This window comes from Salmo salar, chromosome 07 (genome assembly GCF_965601325.2).
Source record: "Salmo salar chromosome 07, fSalSal1, whole genome shotgun sequence".
In the NCBI taxonomy this organism is placed as follows: domain Eukaryota; kingdom Metazoa; phylum Chordata; class Actinopteri; order Salmoniformes; family Salmonidae; genus Salmo; species Salmo salar.
The window spans coordinates 75,335,033-75,362,260 of NC_138297.1; the positions used below are offsets into that span (position 1 = coordinate 75,335,033).

The window sequence follows — 27,228 nt, forward strand, 5'->3', positions numbered from 1 at the left end:
GGCGTACGGTCAAAATCATACGCAATCTTTCGAATTATTAGGACGTGTAAACACAATCGTCATTCCAGAAGTGTATTTGACCTCAGCAATGGCTAGCACCAGCCAAGTGAACACCCATCTTTAGCAGGAGTCAGTTCGGAACGGAATCTATACTTCTTATAAGTAATTATTTTCACATACAAACTCAGAATCAAATATTCTTCCCCCCCAAAACAATAACATGTTGGCTGTGTTGGTAGAACGTTTATTTTTGACTGAATTTATCAGTTCCATCAGACATCCTTTTCAGGTGTGTCCATGTCAACAGGATTATTAGAGAAATCGTTCTTCTTTCAAAGCATGTAAACGTTTTTAATCGAACTATTACATGAATCCGACTATCCATAATAATCGCATTATTGTGTGCGTGTAAACGCAGTCTGAGGTCTGAGAGGGCAGATACACATATAAATACCATAAAGTCGTTGTTTTTTTTATTATTTATTTTTTATTAATCAAGTTCACGAAATAGTAAATCCGTCCACTTTTATCAGTGCATTGGTTACAGCCTAACCATTACGAAACTTATATTCCGCCAAAATAAATAAAAGCTCATGTAGCAAATTAGCAATTACATTTTAATAAGTTTATTAAACCCAAATTCTACACCTCTCTCATTGACCCCCATAACAACAAAATAAATCACTATTTCCGTGGGTGGAGTAAAACCTCTCGCTTTGCTTCTTCCTCGCTGATCGGACACCCAGCGACAATTCAAAGTTTAATAGCAATTCGGACTTGTTTTTACTATCAAGGGGGTTGTTTTATCGAAAACATTTTAATTAATTAGGGAAAAGGTACGTTAACTTTTATATGTAATGATATCTGAGCAGTAGTTGGCCTATAAAACACAGCTAGCAGGAGACTTCATGGTTGTTCATGTTATTGACGGTGATGCTACAGTAGCTAGCATGGAATAATATGTTGTTTATAAGGCCATGCTAAAACACACAAAGTACACTTTTTTAAAACGTTACTCTACACGACGGTGCCTAAAAGATACCGATCTATAATGCAAAAAAAAAAAACTAGCTAAATTGCTAAATTGGTTAGCGAACTAGCTTGCTAGCTACATGCTACCGGCAGTTGATGTTCGCCAACTTTAGTCGGCTAGCTACTTTTGTCTTTTGAAATTGACACACATTTTTATTAAAGTTTGCTAACATTAGGGAAAGGAAATCCACCCACAAATGGTTGGTGAAATGATCCTTAAAAACCAAAAAGAGAAAATACGTACTGGATTATATGTAACGTTAGTTAGCTAACTAGTATTACATCTAGCTAGCTACTACCAGGCATTTAGCCATAGTAATGGTACAAGCTAAAGTTACCTGTGGTGATATTTCAGAATTAGCAGCTCATAACTATTCACTAAACAAGAACATATATATATATGTGCTCTTTTTTTGTCCTCAACTTTCACTCTCTTGTACAACAATTTGTGTGATTTTTAAATCAGTATCAACGCTAGTTAGCTACTAGTAACTAGCTACATCAACTCAGTCTTAACAGGACATGGGGGGGAAATCACTCACCTTAATTAACTAGTTACTGTAGTTAACTTTAGTTTACTGGAGTTCATTAGTTCGTCCAGGTCCCTGATGTTGAAATATTGTTATTGACATTCTCTAGTGTTTTATTGTATTTGTTTTATAGTAAACTTGTATCATGTACCACTAGAACTCACTTATTAAATAACTCTACATTTTTTTTTAAAGTGTATATGTTAATAATCACATTTGGATTAATGTGTGTGTGTGTGTGTGTCTCGACTATCTCTTGTGTTGTCTTCCAGAGAGCAGCGTTGTCATGGCGAAGAGGATTGCTGATAAAGAACTGACTGACCGGAACTGGGACCAGGAGGATGATGGAGAGGAGGTGGGTTGTTTCACTGTGTTTCTACAGCCTCACTGATTTATTTATTTCACCTTTATTAAACCAGGTAGGCTAGTAGAGAACAAGTCCTTTATTTAACCAGGTAGGCTAGTAGAGAACAAGTCCTTTATTTAACCAGGGTAGGCTAGTTGAGAACAAGTTCTCATTTACAACTGCGACCTGGCCAAGATAAAGCAAAGCAGTTCGACAACATACAACAACACAGAGTTACACATGGAGTAAAACAAACATACAGTCAATAATACAGTAGAAAAATAAGTCTATATACAATGTGAGCAAATGAGGTGAGATAAGGGAGGTAAAGGCAATAGATAGGCCATGGTGGCAAAGTAAATACAATATAGCAAGTAAAACACTGGAATGGTAGATTTGTAGTAGAAGAAAGTGCAAAGTAGAAATAGAGTTAATGGGGTGCAAAGGAGCAAAATAAACTAAAAAAATACAGTAGGGGAAGAGGTAGTTGTTTGGGCTAAATTATAGATGGGCTATGTACAGGTGCAGTGATCTGTGAGCTGCTCTGACAGCTGGTGCTTAAAGCTAGTGAGGGAGATGAGTGTTTCCAGTTTCAGAGATTTTTGTAGATTTCTTTTTTCTGATAAACTATATTGACTGTATAATAATACACAGCCTGCAGGAACATGTCCCGGGGGTTTAGGCTTTTAACACATCCTGCCAAGTAACTAGTACAAAATTATTAGTCTCCCTTTCTGTTGTTGGCTGTTTTCAATAGTTTCAGCATCCCCACGAAATTATAATAAATAGACAACTGCATGTGGTGTAAAAACAGTTATCTGATTTAGTATGGAGGGGGTTGGATAGGTCTTCAGTGATTGGTGTGGAGGGGGTTGGATAGGTCTTCAGTGATTGGTGTGGAGGGGGTTGGATAGGCCTTCAGTGATTGGTATGGAGGGGTTGGATAGACCTTCAGTGATTGGTGTGGAGGGGGTTGGATAGGTCTTCAGTGATTGGTGTGGAGGGGGTTGGATAGGTCTTCAGTGATTGGTATAGAGGGGGTTGGATAGACCTTCAGTGATTGGTGTGGAGGGGGTTGGATAGACCTTCAGTGATTGGTGTGGAGGGGGTTGGATAGGTCTTCAGTGATTGGTGTGGAGGGGGTTGGATAGGTCTTCAGTGATTGGTGTGGAGGGGGTTGGATAGGCCTTCAGTGATTGGTGTGGAGGGGGTTGGATAGGCCTTCAGTGATTGGTGTGGAGGGGGTTGGATAGGTCTTCAGTGATTGGTGTGGAGGGGGTTGGATAGACCTTCAGTGATTGGTGTGGAGGGGGTTGGATAGGGGTTGGATAGGCCTTCAGTGATTGGTGTGGAGGGGGGTTGGATAGGGGTTGGATAGGCCTTCAGTGATTGGTGTGGAGGGGGTTGGATAGGTCTTCAGTAATTGGTGTGGAGGGGGTTGGATAGACCTTCAGTGATTGGTGTGGAGGGGGTTGGATAGACCTTCAGTGATTGGTGTGGAGGGGGTTGGATAGGCCTTCAGTGATTGGTGTGGAGGGGGTTGGATAGACCTTCAGTGATTGGTGTGGAGGGGGTTGGATAGGTCTTCAGTGATTGGTGTGGAGGGGGTTGGATAGACCTTCAGTGATTGGTGTGGAGGGGGTTGGATAGGTCTTCAGTGATTGGTGTGGAGGGGGTTGGATAGACCTTCAGTGATTGGTGTGGAGGGGGTTGGATAGGTCTTCAGTGATTGGTGTGGAGGGGGTTGGATAGGTCTTCAGTGATTGGTGTGGAGGGGGTTGGATAGACCTTCAGTGATTGGTGTGGAGGGGGTTGGATAGGTCTTCAGTGATTGGTGTGGAGGGGGTTGGATAGGCCTTCAGTGATTGGTGTGGAGGGGGTTGGATAGGCCTTCAGTGATTGGTGTGGAGGGGGTTGGATAGGCCTTCAGTGATTGGTATGGAGAGGGGGTTGGATAGGCCTTCAGTGATTGGTGTGGAGGGGGTTGGATAGGGGTTGGATAGGTCTTCAGTGATTGGTGTGGAGGGGGTTGGATAGGCCTTCAGTGATTGGTGTGGAGGGGGTTGGATAGGGGTTGGATAGGTCTTCAGTGATTGGTGTGGAGGGGGTTGGATAGGTCTTCAGTGATTGGTGTGGAGGGGGTTGGATAGACCTTCAGTGATTGGTGTGGAGGGGGTTGGATAGGCCTTCAGTGATTGGTGTGGAGGGGGTTGGATAGACCTTCAGTGATTGGTGTGGAGGGGGTTGGATAGGCCTTCAGTGATTGGTGTGGAGGGGGTTGGATAGGCCTTCAGTGATTGGTATGGAGGGGGGTTGGATAGACCTTCAGTGATTGGTGCGGAGGGGGTTGGATAGGTCTTCAGTGATTGGTGTGGAGGGGGTTGGATAGACCTTCAGTGATTGGTGTGGAGGGGGTTGGATAGGTCTTCAGTGATTGGTGTGGAGGGGGTTGGATAGACCTTCAGTGATTGGTGTGGAGGGGGTTGGATAGGTCTTCAGTGATTGGTGTGGAGGGGGTTGGATAGGCCTTCAGTGATTGGTGTGGAGGGGGTTGGATAGGCCTTCAGTGATTGGTGTGGAGGGGGTTGGATAGGCCTTCAGTGATTGGTGTGGAGGGGGTTGGATAGGCCTTCAGTGATTGGTATGGAGAGGGGGTTGGATAGGCCTTCAGTGATTGGTGTGGAGGGGGTTGGATAGGTCTTCAGTGATTGGTGTGGAGGGGGTTGGATAGGCCTTCAGTGATTGGTGTGGAGGGGGTTGGATAGGGGTTGGATAGGTCTTCAGTGATTGGTGTGGAGGGGGTTGGATAGGTCTTCAGTGATTGGTGTGGAGGGGGTTGGATAGACCTTCAGTGATTGGTGTGGAGGGGGTTGGATAGGCCTTCAGTGATTGGTGTGGAGGGGGTTGGATAGACCTTCAGTGATTGGTGTGGAGGGGGTTGGATAGGCCTTCAGTGATTGGTGTGGAGGGGGTTGGATAGGCCTTCAGTGATTGGTATGGAGGGGGGTTGGATAGGTCTTCAGTGATTGGTGTGGAGGGGGTTGGATAGGGGTTGGATAGGCCTTCAGTGATTGGTGTGGAGGGGGTTGGATAGGTCTTCAGTGATTGGTGTGGAGGGGGTTGGATAGGCCTTCAGTGATTGGTATGGAGGGGGGTTGGATAGGTCTTCAGTGATTGGTGTGGAGGGGTTGGATAGGGGTTGGATAGACCTTCAGTGATTGGTGTGGAGGGGGTTGGATAGGTCTTCAGTGATTGGTGTGGAGGGGGTTGGATAGGCCTTCAGTGATTGGTATGGAGGGGGTTGGATAGGTCTTCAGTGATTGGTGTGGAGGGGTTGGATAGGGGTTGGATAGACCTTCAGTGATTGGTGTGGAGGGGGTTGGATAGACCTTCAGTGATTGGTGTGGAGGGGGTTGGATAGACCTTCAGTGATTGGTGTGGAGGGGGTTGGATAGGTCTTCAGTGATTGGTGTGGAGGGGGTTGGATAGGTCTTCAGTGATTGGTATGGAGGGGGTTGGATAGGTCTTCAGTGATTGGTGTGGAGGGGGTTGGATAGACCTTCAGTGATTGGTGTGGAGGGGGTTGGATAGGCCTTCAGTGATTGGTATGGAGGGGTTGGATAGGCCTTCAGTGATTGGTATGGAGGGGGTTGGATAGGGGTTGGATAGGCCTTCAGTGATTGGTGTGGAGGTGGTTGGATAGGCCTTCAGTGATTGGTGTGGAGGGGGTTGGATAGGTCTGCAGGGATTGGTGTGGAGGGGGTTGGATAGGACTTCAGTGATTGGTGTGGAGGGGGTTGGATAGGCCTTCAGTGATTGGTATGGATGGGTTGGATAGGACTTCAGTGATTGGTGTGGAGGGGGTTGGATAGGCCTTCAGTGATTGGTATGGAGGGGGTTGGATAGACCTTCAGTGATTGGTATAGAGGGGGTTGGATAGGCCTTCAGTGATTGGTGTGGAGGGGGTTGGATAGGCCTTCAGTGATTGGTGTGGAGGGGGTTGGATAGGTCTTCAGTGATTGGTGTGGAGGGGGTTGGATAGACCTTCAGTGATTGGTGTGGAGGGGGTTGGATAGGCCTTCAGTGATTGGTATGGAGGGGTTGGATAGGCCTTCAGTGATTGGTATGGAGGGGGTTGGATAGGGGTTGGATAGGCCTTCAGTGATTGGTGTGGAGGTGGTTGGATAGGCCTTCAGTGATTGGTGTGGAGGGGGTTGGATAGGTCTGCAGGGATTGGTGTGGAGGGGGTTGGATAGGACTTCAGTGATTGGTGTGGAGGGGGTTGGATAGGCCTTCAGTGATTGGTATGGATGGGTTGGATAGGACTTCAGTGATTGGTGTGGAGGGGGTTGGATAGGCCTTCAGTGATTGGTATGGAGGGGGTTGGATAGGCCAGTTATTGGTGTGGAGGGGGTTGGATAGGCCAGTTATTGGTGTGGAGGGGGTTGGATAGGGGTTGGATAGGTCTTCAGTGATTGGTGTGGAGGGAGTTGGATAGACCTTCAGTGATTGGTGTGGAGGGGGTTGGATAGACCTTCAGTGATTGGTGTGGAGGGGGTTGGATAGGCCTTCAGTGATTGGTGTAGAGTTTTGGATGACAGCGGTCTACCTATGAGTTACGTTTTATGAGTTTTGTGTATTTTTTTAAACACACATTTTCTCTCCTCTGCTCCTGACTGCATGTGCTGCTATAGAAATAGAATGACTAGAACGGCTGGTGGTATAATGGGAGGACTGGCGGCCATGTTGAGTGTCGTCTCCCCCCCCCCCCCCCCCCCCCCCATAGGAGCAAAGCTAGGTTATAAAATGAGAAGGTTAAAGACAACGGCTTCACAGTAATGTTTGAGGTTCTACCTCTCTGAATCAACCACGGGAGCTACGCTGCCTCGGCAGAAGGCAAGCTCTCCGAAACAGATCAGGAGGTTGGTAAGGAAATAAAATAGTTTAGTTTATCGGTTAGCCCCGAGTCACTGAGGTTACAAAGAAGCTTGTCAAAACACCATGTTGATTCAATGTTGTAGAACCCCCGTCTTCAAAGGGGGGGGGGGGGGGTCACTCTAGACCCAAACTGCTATAGACCTATATCCATCCTGCCCTGCCTTTCTAAAGTCTTCGAAAGCCAAGTTAATAAACAGATCACTGACCATTTCGAATCCCACCGTACCTTCTCCGCTGTGCAATCCGGTTTCCGAGCTGGTCATGGGTAACACCTCAGCCACGCTCAAGGTCCTAAACGATATCATAACCCGTCATCGATAAAAGACATTACTGTGCAGCCGTCTTCATCGACCTGGCCAAGGCTTTCGACTCGATCACCGCATTCTTATCGGCAGACTCAACAGCCTTGGTTTCTCAAATGACTGCCTCGCCTGGTTCACCAACTACTTCTCTGATAGAGTTCAGAGTGTCAAATCGGAGGGCCTGTTGTCCAGACCTCTGGCAGTCTCTATGGGGGTACCACAGGGTTCAATTCTCAGGCCGACTCTTTACTCTGTATATATCAACGATGTCGCTCTTGCTGCGGGTGATTCCCTGATCCACCTCTACGCAGACGACACCATTCTGTATACTTCTGGCCCTTCTTTGGACACTGTGTTAACTAACCTCCAAACGAGCTTCAATGCCATACAACTCTCCTTCTGTGGCCTCCAACTGCTCTTAAACGCTAGTAAAACTAAATGCATGCTTTTCAACCGTTCGCTGCCCGCACCCGCCCGCCCGACTAGCATCACTACTCTGGACGGTTCTGACCTAGAATATGTGGACAACTACAAATACCTAGGTGTCTGGTTAGACTGTAAACACTCCTTCCAGACTCATATTAAACATCTCCAATCCAAAATTAAATCTAGAATTGGCTTCCTATTTCGCAACAAAGCCTCCTTCACTCATGCCGCCAAACTTACCCTCGTAAAACTGACCATCCTACCGATCCTCGACTTCGGCGATGTCATCTACAAAATAGCTTCCAATGCCCTAGTCAGCAAACTGGATGCAGTCTATCACAGTGCCATCCGTTTTGTCACCAAAGCCCCATATACTACCCACCATTGCGACCTGTACGCTCTCGTTGGCTGGCCCTAGCTACATACTCGTCACCAAACCCACTGGCTCCAGGTCATCTATAAGTCTATGCTAGGTAAAGCTCCGCCTTATCTCAGCTCACTGGTCACCATAGCAACACCCACCCGTAGCACGCGCTCCAGCATGTATATCTCACTGGTCATCCCCAAAGCCAACACCTCCTTTGGCCGCCTTTCCTTCCAGTTCTCTGCTGCCAGTGACTGGAACGAATTGCAAAAATCGCTGAAGCTGGAGACTTATATTTCCCTCACTAACTTTAAACATCCGCTGTCAGAGCAGCTAACCGATCGCTGCAGCTGTACATAGTCCATCTGTAAATAGCCCATCCAATCTACCTACCTCATCCCCATATTGTTTTTATTTACTTTCTGCTCTTTTGCACACCAGTATCACTACTTACACATCATCATCTGCTCATCTATCACTCCGGTGTTAATTTGCTAAATTGTAATTACTTTGCTACTACGGCCTATTTATTGCCTTACCTCCTCACTCCATTTACACAACACTGTATATAGACTTTCTTTTTTTCTCTACTGTATTATTGACTGTACATTTGTTTATGCGTAACTCTGTGTTGTTTTCAGTGTCACACTGCTTTGCTTTATCTTGGCCAGGTCGCAGTTGTAAATGAGAACTTGTTCTCAACTAGCCTAACCTGGTTAAATAAAGGACTTGTTCTCAACTGCCCTAACCTGGTTAAATAAAGGACTTGTTCTCAACTAGCCTAACCTGGTTAAATAAAGGACTTGTTCTCAACTGGCCTAACCTGGTTAAATAAAGGACTTGTTCTCAACTAGCCTACCTGGTTAAATAAAGGACTTGTTCTCAACTAGCCTAACCTGGTTAAATAAAGGACTTGTTCTCAACTAGCCTACCTGGTTAAATAAAGGACTTGTTCTCAACTAGCCTATATTACACAGTGAGGACGGACTATATTACACAGTGAGGACGGACTATATTACACAGTGGGGACGGACTATATTACACAGTGAGGACGGACTATATTACACAGTGAGGGTGGACTATATTACACAGTGAGGATGGACTATATTACACAGTGAGGACGGACTATATTACACAGTGAGGACGGACTATATGACACAGTGAGGACGGACTATATTACACAGTGAGGACGGACTATATTACACAGTGAGGACGGACTATATTACACAGTGAGGACGGACTATATTACACAGTGAGGACGGACTATATTACACAGTGAGGACGGACTATATTACACAGTGAGGACGGACTATATTACACAGTGAGGACGGACTATATTACACAGTGAGGACGGACTGTATTACACAGTGAGGACGGACTATATTACACAGTGAGGACGGACTATATTACACAGTGAGGACGGACTATATGACACAGTGAGGACGGACTATATTACACAGTGAGGACGGACTATATTACACAGTGAGGACGGACTATATGACACAGTGAGGACGGACTATATTACACAGTGAGGACGGACTATATGACACAGTGAGGACGGACTATATGACACAGTGAGGACGGACTATATGACACAGTGAGGACGGACTATATGACACAGTGAGGACGGACTATATGACACAGTGAGGACGGACTATATGACACAGTGAGGACGGACTATATTACACAGTGAGGACGGACTATATTACACAGTGAGGATGGACTATATTACACAGTGAGGACGGACTATATTACACAGTGAGGATGGACTATATGACACAGTGAGGACGGACTGTATGACACAGTGAGGACGGACTGTATGACACAGTGAGGACGGACTGTATGACACAGTGAGGACGGACTATATGACACAGTGAGGACGGACTATATGACACAGTGAGGACGGACTGTATTACACAGTGAGGACGGACTATATTACACAGTGAGGATGGACTGTACATATTTGATCTTATTTCTAATCGTTTTCTGATGGTGTTCATCAGGCAGGGATGTTTTCCATCGCTAGTGACGATGTGATGAAGAGCAGGCCCATCAAGAAGGCCAAGCGTCGTGCTGCTGGTTCAGAGGTAGGCTTCCTGACTGACTAACCAACAGGAACTAGCTCACTGCATGCTGTCTGTCTGTCAGAGGGGGGGAAACCTGGGTCATGTTCATTAGGAGAAAGAACAAGCGTTTCTTATTGCATAAGTTCAGGTGGTAACTGCATCCCTGTTTTCATGTTTTCTTCAGTTTTAGTGGCTACTGAACACAACCCAGCTTTACTTTAACCCAATTCAGCAGTCCCTTCCTCCCAGCTTTACTTTAACCCAATTCAGCAGTCCCTTCCTCCCAGCTTTACTTTAACCCAATTCAGCAGTCCCTTCCTCCCAGCTTTACTTTAACCCAATTCAGCAGTCCCTTCCTCCCAGCTTTACTTTAACCCCCAATTCAGCAGTCCCTTCCTCCCAGCTTTACTTTAACCCAATTCAGCAGTCCCTTCCTCCCAGCTTTACTTTAACCCAATTCAGCAGTCCCTTCCTCCCAGCTTTACTTTAACCCAATTCAGCAGTCCCTTCCTCCCAGCTTTACTTTAACCCAATTCAGCAGTCCCTTCCTCCCAGCTTTACTTTAACCCAATTCAGCAGTCCCTTCCTCCCAGCTTTACTTTAACCCAATTCAGCAGTCCCTTCCTCCCAGCTTTACTTTAACCCAATTCAGCAGTCCCTTCCTCCCAGCTTTACTTTAACCCAATTCAGCAGTCCCTTCCTCCCAGCTTTACTTTAACCCAATTCAGCAGTCCCTTCCTCCCAGCTTTACTTTAACCCAATTCAGCAGTCCCTTCCTCCCAGCTTTACTTTAACCCAAGGCAAGCAGTCCCTTCCTCCCAGCTTTACTTTAACCCAAGGCAAGCAGTCCCTTCCTCCCAGCTTTACTTTAACCCAATTCAGCAGTCCCTTCCTCCCAGCTTTACTTTAACCCAATTCAGCAGTCCCTTCCTCCCAGCTTTACTTTAACCCAATTCAGCAGTCCCTTCCTCCCAGCTTTACTTTAACCCAATTCAGCAGTCCCTTCCTCCCAGCTTTACTTTAACCCAATTCAGCAGTCCCTTCCTCCCAGCTTTACTTTAACCCAATTCAGCAGTCCCTTCCTCCCAGCTTTACTTTAACCCAATTCAGCAGTCCCTTCCTCCCAGCTTTACTTTAACCCAATTCAGCAGTCCCTTCCTCCCAGCTTTACTTTAACCCAATTCAGCAGTCCCTTCCTCCCAGCTTTACTTTAACCCAATTCAGCAGTCCCTTCCTCCCAGCTTTACTTTAACCCAATTCAGCAGTCCCTTCCTCCCAGCTTTACTTTAACCCAATTCAGCAGTCCCTTCCTCCCAGCTTTACTTTAACCCAATTCAGCAGTCCCTTCCTCCCAGCTTTACTTTAACCCAAGGCAAGCAGTCCCTTCCTCCCAGCTTTACTTTAACCCAAGGCAAGCAGTCCCTTCCTCCCAGCTTTACTTTAACCCAATTCAGCAGTCCCTTCCTCCCAGCTTTACTTTAACCCAATTCAGCAGTCCCTTCCTCCCAGCTTTACTTTAACCCAATTCAGCAGTCCCTTCCTCCCAGCTTTACTTTAACCCAATTCAGCAGTCCCTTCCTCCCAGCTTTACTTTAACCCAATTCAGCAGTCCCTTCCTCCCAGCTTTACTTTAACCCAATTCAGCAGTCCCTTCCTCCCAGCTTTACTTTAACCCAATTCAGCAGTCCCTTCCTCCCAGCTTTACTTTAACCCAATTCAGCAGTCCCTTCCTCCCAGCTTTACTTTAACCCAATTCAGCAGTCCCTTCCTCCCAGCTTTACTTTAACCCAATTCAGCAGTCCCTTCCTCCCAGCTTTACTTTAACCCAATTCAGCAGTCCCTTCCTCCCAGCTTTACTTTAACCCAATTCAGCAGTCCCTTCCTCCCAGCTTTACTTTAACCCAAGGCAAGCAGTCCCTTCCTTCCTTCCTTCCTTCCTTCCTTCCTTCCTTCCTTCCTTCCTTCCTTCCTTCCTTCCTTCCTTCCTTCCAGCTTTACTTTAACCCAAGACAAGCAGTCCTTCCTTCCTTCCTTCCTTCCTTCCTTCCTTCCTTGGATGCCAGAAGTCCTTTTTTAAAGCGCCCCCCCCCCCCCTCCGGTGATGTTTTAGCCTAATGGAGGGCGATGGAAGCATCCAGTTTCCTAGTGAATCATTTGTTTACTTCCTGTCTTTTCTGCCTACAGGGGCAGAGTGGAGGAGCGTTCAAAGTGTTTAAAGGTTTCTCCCTGGCCCCTACGTCTGGACCCGGGCCAGCTGCTGGGGGGGTCGCGACCTTCTCCGGGTTCGGTAACGGGGTAGGGTTCAAACCCCTGTCTGGACTGTCCAATGGGAACAGCGTCAAACCCGTCACTCCAGCCTTCACGGGGTTCACCTCGCCTACTGCCACCAAGACCACCGCCACACCAGGTAAGAGACTGATTGATTGTTAATGTGCAAGTCCGTTAGTATAACTTTTGAAAATCCTCCATTGTTCAGCGGGATCTGGTATTACAGGATAATGGAGCTGAATCAGTGGGGTTCCCTCTGTGGATCTGGTATTACAGGATAATGGAGCTGAATCAGTGGGGTTCCCTCTGTGGATCTGGTATTACAGGATAATGGAGCTGAATCAGTGGGGTTCCCTCTGTGGATCTGGTATGAGGATAATGGAGCTGAATCAGTGGGGTTCCCTCTGTGGATCTGGTATTACAGGATAATGGAGCTGAATCAGTGGGGTTCCCTCTGTGGATCTGGTATTACAGGATAATGGAGCTGAATCAGTGGGGTTCCCTCTGTGGATCTGGTATTACAGGATAATGGAGCTGAATCAGTGGGGTTCCCTCTGTGGATCTGGTATTACAGGATAATGGAGCTGAATCAGTGGGGTTCCCTCTGTGGATCTGGTATTACAGGATAATGGAGCTGAATCAGTGGGGTTCCCTCTGTGGATCTGGTATTACAGGATAATGGAGCTGAATCAGCGGGGTTCCCTCTGTGGATCTGGTATTACAGGATAATGGAGCTGAATCAGTGGGGTTCCCTCTGTGGATCTGGTATTACAGGATAATGGAGCTGAATCAGTGGGGTTCCCTCTGTGGATCTGGTATTACAGGATAATGGAGCTGAATCAGTGGGGTTCCCTCTGTGGATCTGGTATTACAGGATAATGGAGCTGAATCAGTGGGGTTCCCTCTGTTGATCTGGTATTACAGGATAATGGAGCTGAATCAGTGGGGTTCCCTCTGTGGATCTGGTATTACAGGATAATGGAGCTGAATCAGTGGGGTTCCCCCTGTGGATCTGGTATTACAGGATAATGGAGCTGAATCAGTGGGGTTCCCTCTGTGGATCTGGTATTACAGGATAATGGAGCTGAATCAGTGGGGTTCCCTCTGTGGATCTGGTATTACAGGATAATGGAGGTGAATCAGTGGGGTTCCCTCTGTGGATCTGGTATTACAGGATAATGGAGCTGAATCAGTGGGGTTCCCTCTGTGGATCTGGTATTACAGGATAATGGAGCTGAATCAGTGGGGTTCCCTCTGTGGATCTGGTATTACAGGATAATGGAGCTGAATCAGTGGGGTTCGCTGTGTGTGGCGGCTCCTCTCCCAGTGTGGTGCCTGAGGGCAGAATGACAGAACAGAGATGCTCCAGTAGTCAGTTAGTCTAGGACGTGTTCGTTCTCCGTCCGTCTCTCGCCGTCCGTCTCTCGCTCTCCGTCTCTCGCTCTCCGTCTCTCGCCCTCCGTCTCTCGCCCTCCGTCTCTCGCTCTCCGTCTCTCGCTCTCCGTCTCTCGCCCTCCGTCTCTCGCCCTCCGTCTCTCGCCCTCCGTCTCTCGCCCTCCGTCTCTCGCCCTCCGTCTCTCGCCCTCCGTCTCTCGCCGTCCGTCTCTCGCCCTCCGTCTCTCGCCGTCCGTCTCTCGCCCTCCGTCTCTCGCCCTCCGTCTCTCGCCGTCCGTCTCTCGCTCTCCGTCTCTCGCTGTCCGTCTCTCGCCGTCCGTCTCTCGCCGTCCGTCTCTCGCCCTCCGTCTCTCGCCCTCCGTCTCTCGCCCTCCGTCTCTCGCCCTCCGTCTCTCGCTCTCCGTCTCTCGCTGTCCGTCTCTCGCCCTCCGTCTCTCGCCCTCCGTCTCTCGCCCTCCGTCTCTCGCTGTCCGTCTCTCGCCGTCCGTCTCTCGCCGTCCGTCTCTCGCCCTCCGTCTCTCGCCGTCCGTCTCTCGCCGTCCGTCTCTCGCTGTCCGTCTCTCGCTCTCCGTCTCTCGCCGTCCGTCTCTCGCCGTCCGTCTCTCGCCCTCCGTCTCTCGCCGTCCGTCTCTCGCCGTCCGTCTCTCGCCCTCCGTCTCTCGCCGTCCGTCTCTCGCCCTCCGTCTCTCGCCGTCCGTCTCTCGCCGTCCGTCTCTCGCCGTCCGTCTCTCGCCGTCCGTCTCTCGCCGTCCGTCTCTCGCCGTCCGTCTCTCGCTCTCCGTCTCTCGCCGTCCGTCTCTCGCCGTCCGTCTCTCGCCCTCCGTCTCTCGCCGTCCGTCTCTCGCCGTCCGTCTCTCGCCCTCCGTCTCTCGCCGTCCGTCTCTCGCCGTCCGTCTCTCGCCCTCCGTCTCTCGCCGTCCGTCTCTCGCCGTCCGTCTCTCGCCGTCCGTCTCTCGCCGTCCGTCTCTCGCCGTCCGTCTCTCGCCGTCCGTCTCACGCATACTGAGGGCTTCCCATCTGAAACACAGGGCATACTGAGGGCTTCCCATCTGAAACACAGGGCATACTGAGGGCTTCCCATCTGAAACACAGGGCATACTGAGGGCTTCCCATCTGAAACACAGGGCATACTGAGGGCTTCCCATCTGAAACACAGGGCATACTGAGGGCTTCCCATCTGAAACACAGGGCATACTGAGGGCTTCCCATCTGAAACACAGGGCATACTGAGGGCTTCCCATCTGAAACACAGGGCATACTGAGGGCTTCCCATCTGAAACACAGGGCATACTGAGGGCTTCCCATCTGAAACACAGGGCATACTGAGGGCTTCCCATCTGAAACACAGGGCATACTGAGGGCTTCCCATCTGAAACACAGGGCATACTGAGGGCTTCCCATCTGAAACACAGGGCATACTGAGGGCTTCCCATCTGAAACACAGGGCATACTGAGGGCTTCCCATCTGAAACACAGGGCATACTGAGGGCTTCCCATCTGAAACACAGGGCATACTGAGGGCTTCCCATCTGAAACACAGGGCATACTGAGGGCTTCCCATCTGAAACACAGGGCATACTGAGGGCTTCCCATCTGAAACACAGGGCATACTGAGGGCTTCCCATCTGAAACACAGGGCATACTGAGGGCTTCCCATCTGAAACACAGGGCATACTGAGGGCTTCCCATCTGAAACACAGGGCATACTGAGGGCTTCCCATCTGAAACACAGGGCATACTGAGGGCTTCCCATCTGAAACACAGGGCATACTGAGGGCTTCCCATCTGAAACACAGGGCATACTGAGGGCTTCCCATCTGAAACACAGGGCATACTGAGGGCTTCCCATCTGAAACACAGGGCATACTGAGGGCTTCCCATCTGAAACACAGGGCATACTGAGGGCTTCCGCGTGCTTCCCATCTGAAACAGTTTGTCCATATATGGATGACGCCATTTTGTGATGTTTTGGTCTGCGGCATGATTCTTCACAGATCTGTTTGTCACTCAGTGACAGGCTAGTTTTCATGCAAATGTTTTCACTTGAGAAATTCTGCACCAAACATCCTAGTCAGATGTAGAAATATATGGTATGTCTTGAGTTATCTTAGATGAAATCTGGACTGTTTTTTGAGGAAGTGTTTACAGGCTACAGCGTCTCAAAATGGACAAACGGTGCCGTGTGACTCATGCTGAAGCCTTAAGGCTCTGAGGTATCACTGCTTCTCTCTCTGCTGTAACGTTTACGTTCTGGTTCTCTCTTCACCTCCTCCTCTCCCCCTTATCCCCTCTCCTCCTCTCCTCTATCCCCCCTCCTCCTCTCCTCTATCCCCTCTCCTCCTCTCCTCTATCCCCTCTCCTCCTCTCCTCTATCCCCTCTCCTCTATCCCCTCTCCTCCTCTCCTCTATCCCCCCTCCTCCTCTCCTCTGTCCCCCCTCTCCTCTATCCCCCCTCCTCCTCTCCTCTGTCCCACCTCCTCTATCCCCACTCCTCCCCCTCCTCTCCTCTGTCCCCCCTCTCCTCTATCCTCCCCCTCCTCTCCTCTGTCCCTCCTCTCCTCTGTCCCCCCTCTCCTCTATCCCCCCCTCCTCTCCTCTATCCCCTCTCCTCCTCTCCTCTATCCCCTCTCCTCCTCTCCTCTATCCCCTCTCCTCCTCTCCTCTATCCCCTCTCCTCCTCTCCTCTATCCCCTCTCCTCTATCCCCTCTCCTCTATCCCCTCTCCTCTATCACCCCTCCTCCTCTCCTCTATCCCCTCTCCTCTATCCCCTCTCCTCCTCTCCTCTATCCCCTCTCCTCTATCCCCTCTCCTCCTCTCCTCTATCCCCTCTCCTCTATCACCCCTCCTCCTCTCCTCTATCCCCTCTCCTCTATCCCCTCTCCTCTATCCCCCCTCCTCCTCTCCTCTATCCCCTCTCCTCCTCTCCTCTATCCCCCCTCTTCCTCTCCTCTGTCCCACCTCCTCTATCCCCCCTCCTCTCCTCTATCTTCCCCCTCCTCTCCTCTGTCCCTCCTCTCCTCTATCCCCCCTCCTCTCCTCTATCCCCCCCTCCTCTCCTCTATCCCCCCCCCTCTCCTCTATCCCCCCTCTCCTCTATCCCCCCCTCCTCTCCTCTATCCCCCCCTCCTCTCCTCTATCCCCCCTCCTCTCCTCTATCCCCCCCTCCTCTCCTCTATCCCCCCCTCCTCTCCTCTATCCCCCCTCCTCTCCTCTATCCCCCCCTCCTCTCCTCTATCCCCCCCTCCTCTCCTCTATCCCCCCTCCTCTCCTCTATCCCCCCTCCTCTCCTCTATCCCCCCTCCTCTCCTCTATCCCCCCTCCTCTCCTCTATCCCCCCTCCTCCTCTATCCTCCTCTCCTCTATCCTCCTCTCCTCTATCCCCTCCTCTCCTCTTCTCCTCTCCTCTCTCCCCCCTCCTCTTCTCCTCTCCTCTCTCCCCCCTCCTCTTCTCCTCTCCTCTCTCCCCCCTCCTCCTCTCCTCTATCCCCCCCTCCTCTCCTCTATCCCCCCTCCTCTCCTCTATCCCCCCTCCTCTCCTCTATCCCCCCTCCTCCTCTCCTCTATCCCCCCTCCTCCTCTATCCTCCTCTCCTCTATCCTCCTCTCCTCTATCCTCCTCTCCTCTATCCCCTCCTCTCTTCCTCTCCTCTCCTCTCTCCCCCCTCCTCCTCTCCTCTATCCCTCCTATCCCCCATCCTCCTCCTCCTCTCCTAGGTTCATTAACATTCAGCGGTCCCTCCTCCAGTGCTGTCATCGCGGGGCAGCGGTCTAATGGTTCGTCCCCCGTGGTTTCCAGTCAGTCTCTCATCTCCAGCTCCCCTCTCTCCTCTAACAGCGGTAACACCCGGGAATACAGCAGGCAGCTCACAGCTCTCAACTGCTCCGTCAGGGACTGGATCACCAAGCACGTCAACGGAAACCCTCTCTGTGACCTGAACCCCATCTTCAGAGACTATGAAAAGCACCTGGCCAGCATCGATAAGAAATACGGAGGGAGTGGAGGGAGTGGAGCTGTGACGGGAGCTGCTGTGGCGGTGGCGGACGGGAGCTCAGAGAGCCGTAGCGATGCGGGGGGATCAGAGGAGAAGCGGGCAGCACCACCACCGCCACCCTCCTCCTCTGGTACCGCTGGCTCGACAGCCACGGCGCCGCTGTTCTCCTTCAGTAAGGACAAGGACCCGGTGGAAAGCTCAGCCGTCGCTCCCTCTCCGATCCCCGCTGGCATCAGCTTTAACTTGGACCAGAAGCGGAGCAGCTCAGCGTTGGGGTCTCTGAGCTCCGGAGGAGCTCCCAGTGTCTTCTCCACCTCTCTGTTCGGAGGTGCTGCACCTCCTGCCTTCTCCTTCAGTGGGGCCAAAGCTGAGGCTGCCCCCACCCAGACAACAGGTACGATATGGAAGATTTAATGTATGTAGGGTAATATAAATATTATACTTTACTGTCCTGACAGCTGTGATATCATGTGGTGCTGCTAGACAACACACCCAGAATGTTACCTGGTGATATGGTGCTGATAGACAACATACTCAGATTGTTACCTGGTGATATGGTGCTGCTAGACAACACACCCAGAATGTTACCTGGTGATATGGTGCTGATAGACAACTCACCCAGAATGTTACCTGGTGATATGGTGCTGATAGACAACACACCCAGAATGTTACCTGGTGATATGGTGCTGCTAGTGATAGACAACACACCCAGATTGTTACCTGGTGATATGGTGCTGATAGACAACTCACCCAGAATGTTACCTGTTGATATGGTGCTGCTAGTGATAGACAACACACCCAGAATGTTACCTGGTGATATGGTGCTGCTAGTGATAGACAACACACCCAGAATGTTACCTGGTGATATGGTGCTGATAGACAACTCACCCAGAATGTTACCTGGTGATATGGTGCTGATAGACAACACACCCAGAATGTTACCTGGTGATATGGTGCTGCTAGTGATAGACAACACACCCAGATTGTTACCTGGTGATATGGTGCTGATAGACAACTCACCCAGAATGTTACCTGTTGATATGGTGCTTATAGACAACACACCCAGAATGTTACCTGGTGATATGGTGCTGATAGACAACACACCCAGAATGTTACCTGGTGATGTGGTGCTGTTAGACAACACACCCAGAATGTTACCTGGTGATATGGTGCTGCTAGTGATAGACAACTCACCCAGAATGTTACCTGGTGATATGGTGCTGATAGACAACTCACCCAGAATGTTACCTGTTGATATGGTGCTTATAGACAACACACCCAGAATGTTACCTGGTGATATGGTGCTGATAGACAACACACCCAGAATGTTACCTGGTGATGTGGTGCTGTTAGACAACACACCCAGAATGTTACCTGGTGATATGGTGCTGCTAGTGATAGACAACATCCTCAGAATGTTACCTGGTGATATGGTGCTGTTAGACAACACACCCAGAATGTTACCTGGTGATATGTTGCTGCTAGTGATAGACAACACACCCAGAATGTTACCTGGTGATATGGTGCTGCTAGTGATAGACAACACACCCAGAATGTTACCTGGTGATATGGTGCTGCTAGTGGTAGACAACACACCCAGAATGTTACCTGGTGATATGGTGCTGTTAGACAACACACCCAGAATGTTACCTGGTGATATGGTGCTGATAGACAACACACCCAGAATGTTACCTGGTGATATGGTGCTGCTAGACAACACACCCAGAATGTTACCTGGTGATATGGTGCTGCTAGACAACATCCTCAGAATGTTACCTGGTGATATGGTGCTGATAGACAACACACCCAGAATGTTACCTGGTGATATGGTGCTGATAGACAACACACCCAGAATGTTACCTGGTGATATGGTGCTGCTAGACAACACACCCAGAATGTTACCTGGTGATATGGTGCTGCTAGTGATAGACAACATCCTCAGAATGTTACCTGGTGATATGGTGCTGCTAGTGATAGACAACACACCCAGAATGTTACCTGGTGATATGGTGCTGATAGACAACTCACCCAGAATGTTACCTGGTGATATGGTGCTGATAGTGATAGACAACACACCCAGAATGTTACCTGGTGATATGGTGCTGCTAGTGATAGACAACACACCCAGAATGTTACCTGGTGATATGGTGCTGCTTGTGATAGACAACACAACCTCTCTAAAATCTCACATTCAGGTTTTTAATCCCAGAGATTTAAATCTATTTTTATTAGATATCACATTCAAGGGTCTGAGCTCACATGTAAGGTCACTGTGGAAAATAACTAGTGAATATTCTTAAAGGGGATTTAGGCCGTATGTTTGGTTTCATCTGTACATCGGACACTTGGTTTCTTCTTTATTATTTTATTAATGAAATAATGTTTCGTGCTCTTCATAACGTCTGCCCGTCTCTTCCTTGTCGCCCCGTAGATGAAAACGGGGAGGAATCGGACGAACCGCCCAAAGTGGAAGTCCAGGAGATCAAGGAGACTGATGCCTTCTACTCCAAAAAGTAGGTCGTTTACAGAAACATTTAAAATAAAATACTAATAATAATAAATATGTCTCTAATACATCTGTAGGATCTCCTTTATGCGTGTTAGAAACATCCAATGGAATGTATTATGGGTCACATTTGCCATAAACGTTTTACAGTGTTATATTTTACCAGTGCGTTGCTTCAAAAACCTTTTCAACTCGCTGGAAAAGACCGACTATTTTAGATAACATAACGAAAGTTTACAGTTATTCTACGCTTTTTTTTTTTTTTTTATTCGTTACACACGTCCAGTATTTTTCAGAAATGTGTTTTCTTCCACAACGATGAGATTGACGTTCCAGGTGTTTTCCAGGTGTAAACTCTTCTATAAGAAGGAGACGGAGTTCAAGGAGAAAGGAGTCGGAACGCTGCATCTGAAAACGACGTCGGACGGAAAGACACAGCTGTTAGTCCGCGCCGATACCAACCTGGGTATGTTTTTCAAATATTAAACCTTTTCCCTATTAAACCTTATTAAACCTTTCCTTTTTGAACCTTATTAACCCTTTCCCTATTAAACCTTATTAACCCTTTCCCTATTAAACCTTATTAAACCTTTCCTTATTGAACCTTATTAACCCTTTCCTTATTGAACCATATTAAACATTTCCCTATTAAACCTTATTACACCTTATTAAACATTTCCTTATTGAACCTTATTAAACCTTTCCCTATTAAACCTTATTAACCCTTTCCTTATTAAACCTTGCCTTATTAAACCTGACCGCATTAAGCCTTATTAAACCTGACCGCATTAAGCCTTATTGAACCTGACCGCATTAAGCCTTATTAAACCTGACCGCATTAAGCCTTATTAAACCTGACCACATTAAGCCTTATTAAACCTGACCACATTAAGCCTTATTAAACCTGACCGCATTAAGCCTTATTAAACCTGACCACATTAAGCCTTATTAAACCTGACCACATTAAGCCTTATTAAACCTGACCGCATTAAGCCTTATTAAACCTGACCGCATTAAGCCTTATTAAACCTGACCGCATTAAGCCTTATTAAACCTGACCACATTAAACCTTATTAAACCTGACCGCATTAAGCCTTATTAAACCTGACCGCATTAAGCCTTATTAAACCTTACCGCATTAAGCCTTATTAAACCTGACCGCATTAAGCCTTATTAAACCTGACCGCATTAAGCCTTATTAAACCTGACCACATTAAGCCTTATTAAACCTGACCGCATTAAGCCTTATTAAACCTGACCGCATTAAGCCTTATTAAACCTGACCACATTAAGCCTTATTAAACCTTACCGCATTAAGCCTTATTAAACCTGACCACATTAAGCCTTATTAAACCTGACCGCATTAAGCCTTATTAAACCTGACCACATTAAGCCTTATTAAACCTGACCCTTTACCTTATTAAACCTGACCGCATTAAGCCTTATTAAACCTGACCGCATTAAGCCTTATTAAACCTGACCGCATTAAGCCTTATTAAACCTGACCGCATTAAGCCTTATTAAACCTGACCGCATTAAGCCTTATTAAACCTGACCGCATTAAACCTGACCGCATTAAGCCTTATTAAACCTGACCGCATTAAGCCTTATTAAACCTTACCGCATTAAGCCTTATTAAACCTGACCGCATTAAGCCTTATTAAACCTGACCTAGACTGTACTAACTGAGGGAAATATATTAATTTAGTTGGAGGCAAGTCATTTTTTTGTTTTCTCACCTGCCGACGTTTCCAATATATTCATTAATTGTTGCCACCGCTGCAAAAAATGATGTTATTTAAAAAAACAAATGTATATATATTTCGGCCGAGGCGCTTTTTTAAATGTATTGTCATTGGCTCAATGATTGTAAGTCTATGACACCTAGCATGTCCTCGTGCTAATGCTAGTCCCAATGCATTCCCCCGCTAGTAGCAATGCCCCGCTAGCCCTGCCACCACCGCTGAAAACAATCCTAGGGGAAACGCTGCCTGTGGTAAATTACTGCAGGCTCTGTAAAATCCTAGGAGCAGATTTTTGAACTTTCTAAAAATGTACCAACAGGAGAAAGAGGTTTTTTTATTTGTGGTTTTAAAGTGTGATGCCCAATTCACTTTATGCAACTCACAGTTAACAAATCTTTAGTGATAAGTGTTTTTGCCTGCTGGCCCATACTGAGGCTGTGTTGAAGATGACTTTAGGCCTCCTGTTTGGCTGCTGCTGTGGAACTATAGAGCTGTAGCCTACATGAGGAATTTACTGAACTCATCTCCTCCCTCTGGTGGCCATACTGAGGTATTACTGTGGATATCTGTAGTCTCGTCCCTCTAGTGGATATCTGAGGTATTACTGTGGATATCTGAGGTACTACTGTGGATATCTGTAGTCTCGTCCCTCTAGTGGCCATACTGAGGTATTACTGTGGCTATCTGAGGTATTACTGTGGCTATCTGAGGTATTACTGTGGCTATCTGAGGTATTACTGTGGCTATCTGAGGTACTACTGTGGCTATCTGAGGTACTACTGTGGATATCTGTAGTCTCGTCCCTCTAGTGGCCATACTGAGGTATTACTGTGGATATCTGAGGTATTACTGTGGATATCTGAGGTATTACTGTGGATATGAGGTACTACTGTGGATATGAGGTACTACTGTGGATATCTGAGGTATTACTGTGGCTATCTGAGGTATTACTGTGGCTATCTGAGGTATTACTGTGGCTATCTGAGGTATTACTGTGGCTATCTGAGGTATTACTGTGGCTATCTGAGGTATTACTGTGGCTATCTGAGGTACTACTGTGGCTATCTGAGGTATTACTGTGGATATCTGTAGTCTCGTCCCTCTAGTGGCCATACTGAGGTATTACTGTGGATATCTGAGGTACTACTGTGGATATCTGAGGTACTACTGTGGATATCTGTAGTCTCGTCCCTCTAGTGGCCATACTGAGGTATTACTGTGGATATCTGAGGTATTACTGTGGCTATCTGAGGTATTACTGTGGCTATCTGAGGTACTACTGTGGCTATCTGAGGTACTACTGTGGATATCTGTAGTCTCGTCCCTCTAGTGGCCATACTGAGGTATTACTGTGGATATCTGAGGTATTACTGTGGATATGAGGTATTACTGTGGATATGAGGTATTACTGTGGATATCTGAGGTATTACTGTGGCTATCTGAGGTACTACTGTGGCTGAGGTATTACTGTGGCTATCTGTAGTCTCGTCCCTCTAGTGGCCATACTGAGGTATTACTGTGGATATCTGAGGTACTACTGTGGATATCTGAGGTATTACTGTGGATATCTGTAGTCTCCTCCCTCTGGTGGCCATACTGAGGTACTACTGTGGATATCTGAGGTATTACTGTGGATATCTGAGGTATTACTGTGGATATCTGTAGTCTCGTCCCTCTAGTGGCCATACTGAGGTATTACTGTGGATATCTGAGGTACTACTGTGGATATCTGTAGTCTCGTCCCTCTAGTGGCCATACTGAGGTATTACTGTGGATATCTGAGGTACTACTGTGGATATCTGTAGTCTCGTCCCTCTAGTGGCCATACTGAGGTATTACTGTGGCTATCTGAGGTATTACTGTGGATATCTGAGGTATTACTGTGGATATCTGTAGTCTCGTCCCTCTAGTGGCCATACTGAGGTATTACTGTGGATATCTGAGGTACTACTGTGGATATCTGAGGTACTACTGTGGATATCTGTAGTCTCGTCCCTCTAGTGGCCATACTGAGGTATTACTGTGGATATCTGAGGTACTACTGTGGATATCTGAGGTACTACTGTGGATATCTGTAGTCTCGTCCCTCTAGTGGCCATACTGAGGTATTACTGTGGATATCTGAGGTATTACTGTGGATATCTGAGGTATTACTGTGGATATCTGAGGTATTACTGTGGATATCTGAGGTATTACTGTGGATATCTGAGGTATTACTGTGGATATCTGAGGTATTACTGTGGATATCTGAGGTATTACTGTGGATATGAGGTACTACTGTGGATATCTGAGGTACTACTGTGGATATCTGAGGTACTACTGTGGATATCTGAGGTACTACTGTGGATATCTGCAGTCTCGTCCCTCTAGTGGCCAGACTGAGGTACTACTGTGGCTATCTGAGGTACTACTGTGGCTATCTGAGGTACTACTGTGGCTATCTGAGGTACTACTGTGGCTATCTGAGGTACTACTGTGGCTATCTGAGGTACTACTGTGGATATCTGTAGTCTCGTCCCTTTAGTGGCTATCTGAGGTACTACTGTGGCTATCTGAGGTACTACTGTGGCACTACTGTGGCTATCTGAGGTACTACTGTGGCTATCTGAGGTACTACTGTGGCTATCTGAGGTACTACTGTGGCTATCTGAGGTACTACTGTGGCACTACTGTGGCACTACTGTGGCTATCTGAGGTACTACTGTGGCTATCTGAGGTACTACTGTGGCTATCTGAGGTACTACTGTGGCAATCTGAGGTACTACTGTGGCTATCTGAGGTACTACTGTGGCTATCTGAGGTATTACTGTGGCTATCTGAGGTACTACTGTGGCTATCTGAGGTACTACTGTGGCTATCTGAGGTACTACTGTGGCTATCTGAGGTACTACTGTGGATATCTGCAGTCTCGTCCCTCTTTTTCTCTCTCCTTTTCCAGGTAACATCCTGGTCCAGACCTCATCAATAACAACACTCACTCACTCACTCACTCACTCACTCACTCACTCACTCACTCACTCACTCACTCACTCACTCACTCACTCACTCACTCACTCACTCACACACACACACACACACACACACACACACACACACACCCTGGTCCAGACCTCATCAATAACCTGTCTGTCTGTAACATCCTGGTCCAGACCTCATCAATAACCTGTCTGTCTGTAACATCCTGGTCCAGACCTCATCAATAACCTGTCTGTCTGTAACATCCTGGTCCAGACCTCATCAATAACCTGTCTGTCTGTAACATCCTGGTCCAGACCTCATCAATAACCTGTCTGTCTGTAACATCCTGGTCCAGACCTCATCAATAACCTGTCTGTCTGTAACATCCTGGTCCAGACCTCATCAATAACCTGTCTGTCTGTAACATCCTGGTCCAGACCTCATCAATAACCTGTCTGTCTGTAACACCCTGGTCCAGACCTCATCAATAACCTGTCTGTCTGTAACATCCTGGTCCAGACCTCATCAATAACCTGTCTGTCTGTAACATCCTGGTCCAGACCTCATCAATAACCTGTCTGTCTGTAACATCCTGGTCCAGACCTCATCAATAACCTGTCTGTCTGTAACATCCCGGTCCAGACCTCATCAATAACCTGTCTGTCTGTAACATCCCGGTCCAGACCTCATCAATAACCTGTCTGTCTGTAACATCCTGGTCCAGACCTCATCAATAACCTGTCTGTCTGTAACATCCTGGTCCAGACCTCATCAATAACCTGTCTGTAACATCCTGGTCCAGACCTCATCAATAACCTGTCTGTCTGTAACACCCTGGTCCAGACCTCATCAATAACCTGTCTGTCTGTAACACCCTGGTCCAGACCTCATCAATAACCTGTCTGTCTGTAACACCCTGGTCCAGACCTCATCAATAACCTGTCTGTCTGTAACATCCCGGTCCAGACCTCATCAATAACCTGTCTGTCTGTAACATCCTGGTCCAGACCTCATCAATAACCTGTCTGTCTGTAACATCCTGGTCCAGACCTCATCAATAACCTGTCTGTCTGTAACATCCTGGTCCAGACCTCATCAATAACCTGTCTGTCTGTAACATCCCGGTCCAGACCTCATCAATAACCTGTCTGTCTGTAACATCCCGGTCCAGACCTCATCAATAACAACCCCCTCTCTCTCTCTCTCTCTCCTCCAGGTAACATCCTGTTGAACATCATGGTCCAGCCTTCCATACCCTGTTCCAGAATGGGGAAGAACAACGTGATGGTGATTTGTGTTCCTAACCCTGTGGTGGACCACAACAACCCTACCAACCCTGTCGCCATGCTCATCAGGGTCAAAACAGCAGAGGATGCTGACGAACTGCACAACATACTGGAGGAGAAGAAAGCTTAGATAACTAACCCCTGGTCCCTGGAGGGCGATACAGGCTGACCCCACTCCACCCTTCTGCCTATCAACTAACCCCTGGTCCCTGGAGGGGGATACAGGCTGACCCCACTCCACCCTTCTGCCTATCAACTAACCCCTAGGTCCAGTCCTGTACCCCTCCACCCCAGGTCCAGTCCTGTGCCCCTCCACCCCAGGTCCAGTCTTATACCCCTAGCCCCTCCACCCCAGGTCCAGTCCTGTGCCCCAGGTCCAGTCCTGTGCCCTTCCGCCCCAGGTCCAGTCCTGTGCCCTTCCGCCCCAGGTCCAGTCCTGTGCCCCTCCGCCCCAGGTCCAGTCCTGTGCCCCTCCGCCCCAGGTCCAGTCCTGTGCCCCTCCGCCCCAGGTCCAGTCCTGTGCCCCAGGTCCAGTCCTGTGCCCCAGGTCCAGTCCTGTGCCCCAGGTCCAGTCCTGTGCCCCAGGTCCAGTCCTGTGCCCCTCCGCCCCAGGTCCAGTCCTGTGCCCCTCCGCCCCAGGTCCAGTCTTGTACCCCTAGCCCCTCCGCCCCAGGTCCAGTCTTGTACCCCTAGCCCCTCCGCCCCAGGTCCAGTCTTGTGCCCCTCCGCCCCAGGTCCAGTCTTGTGCCCCTCCGCCCCAGGTCCAGTCTTGTGCCCCTCCGCCCCAGGTCCAGTCTTGTGCCCCTCCGCCCCAGGTCCAGTCTTGTGCCCCTCCGCCCCAGGTCCAGTCTTGTGCCCCTCCGCCCCAGGTCCAGTCTTGTGCCCCTCCGCCCCAGGTCCAGTCTTGTGCCCCTCCGCCCCAGGTCCAGTCTTGTGCCCCTCCGCCCCAGGTCCAGTCTTGTGCCCCTCCGCCCCAGGTCCAGTCTTGTGCCCCTCCGCCCCAGGTCCAGTCTTGTGCCCCTCCGCCCCAGGTCCAGTCTTGTGCCCCTCCGCCCCAGGTCCAGTCTTGTGCCC

General features: G+C 48.6%; 1 protein-coding gene across 3 annotated transcripts in view; it reads left to right on the plus strand.

Annotated features, from left to right (window-relative positions):
* Positions 1 to 677: 677 nt before the first annotated feature.
* Positions 678 to 27,228, plus strand: part of LOC123733059 (nuclear pore complex protein Nup50) — a 32,571-nt gene continuing 6,020 nt past the window's right edge. The window contains exons 1-10 of one of the 3 annotated variants that reach the window (XR_014392977.1): positions 678 to 836; positions 1,835 to 1,917; positions 9,942 to 10,025; positions 12,189 to 12,411; positions 17,382 to 18,053; positions 20,091 to 20,172; positions 20,513 to 20,631; positions 26,085 to 26,359; positions 26,482 to 26,493; positions 26,581 to 26,793. Coding sequence is in view for 1 of the 3 variants with exons in the window: in XM_082978090.1 (XP_082834216.1) it covers positions 1,849 to 1,917; positions 9,942 to 10,025; positions 12,189 to 12,411; positions 17,382 to 18,053; positions 20,091 to 20,172; positions 20,513 to 20,631; positions 26,085 to 26,284 (1,449 nt within the window). In the remaining 2 variants the exon portion in view is untranslated. The other 2 variants (XR_014392976.1, XM_082978090.1) reach the window with 2 other exon arrangements.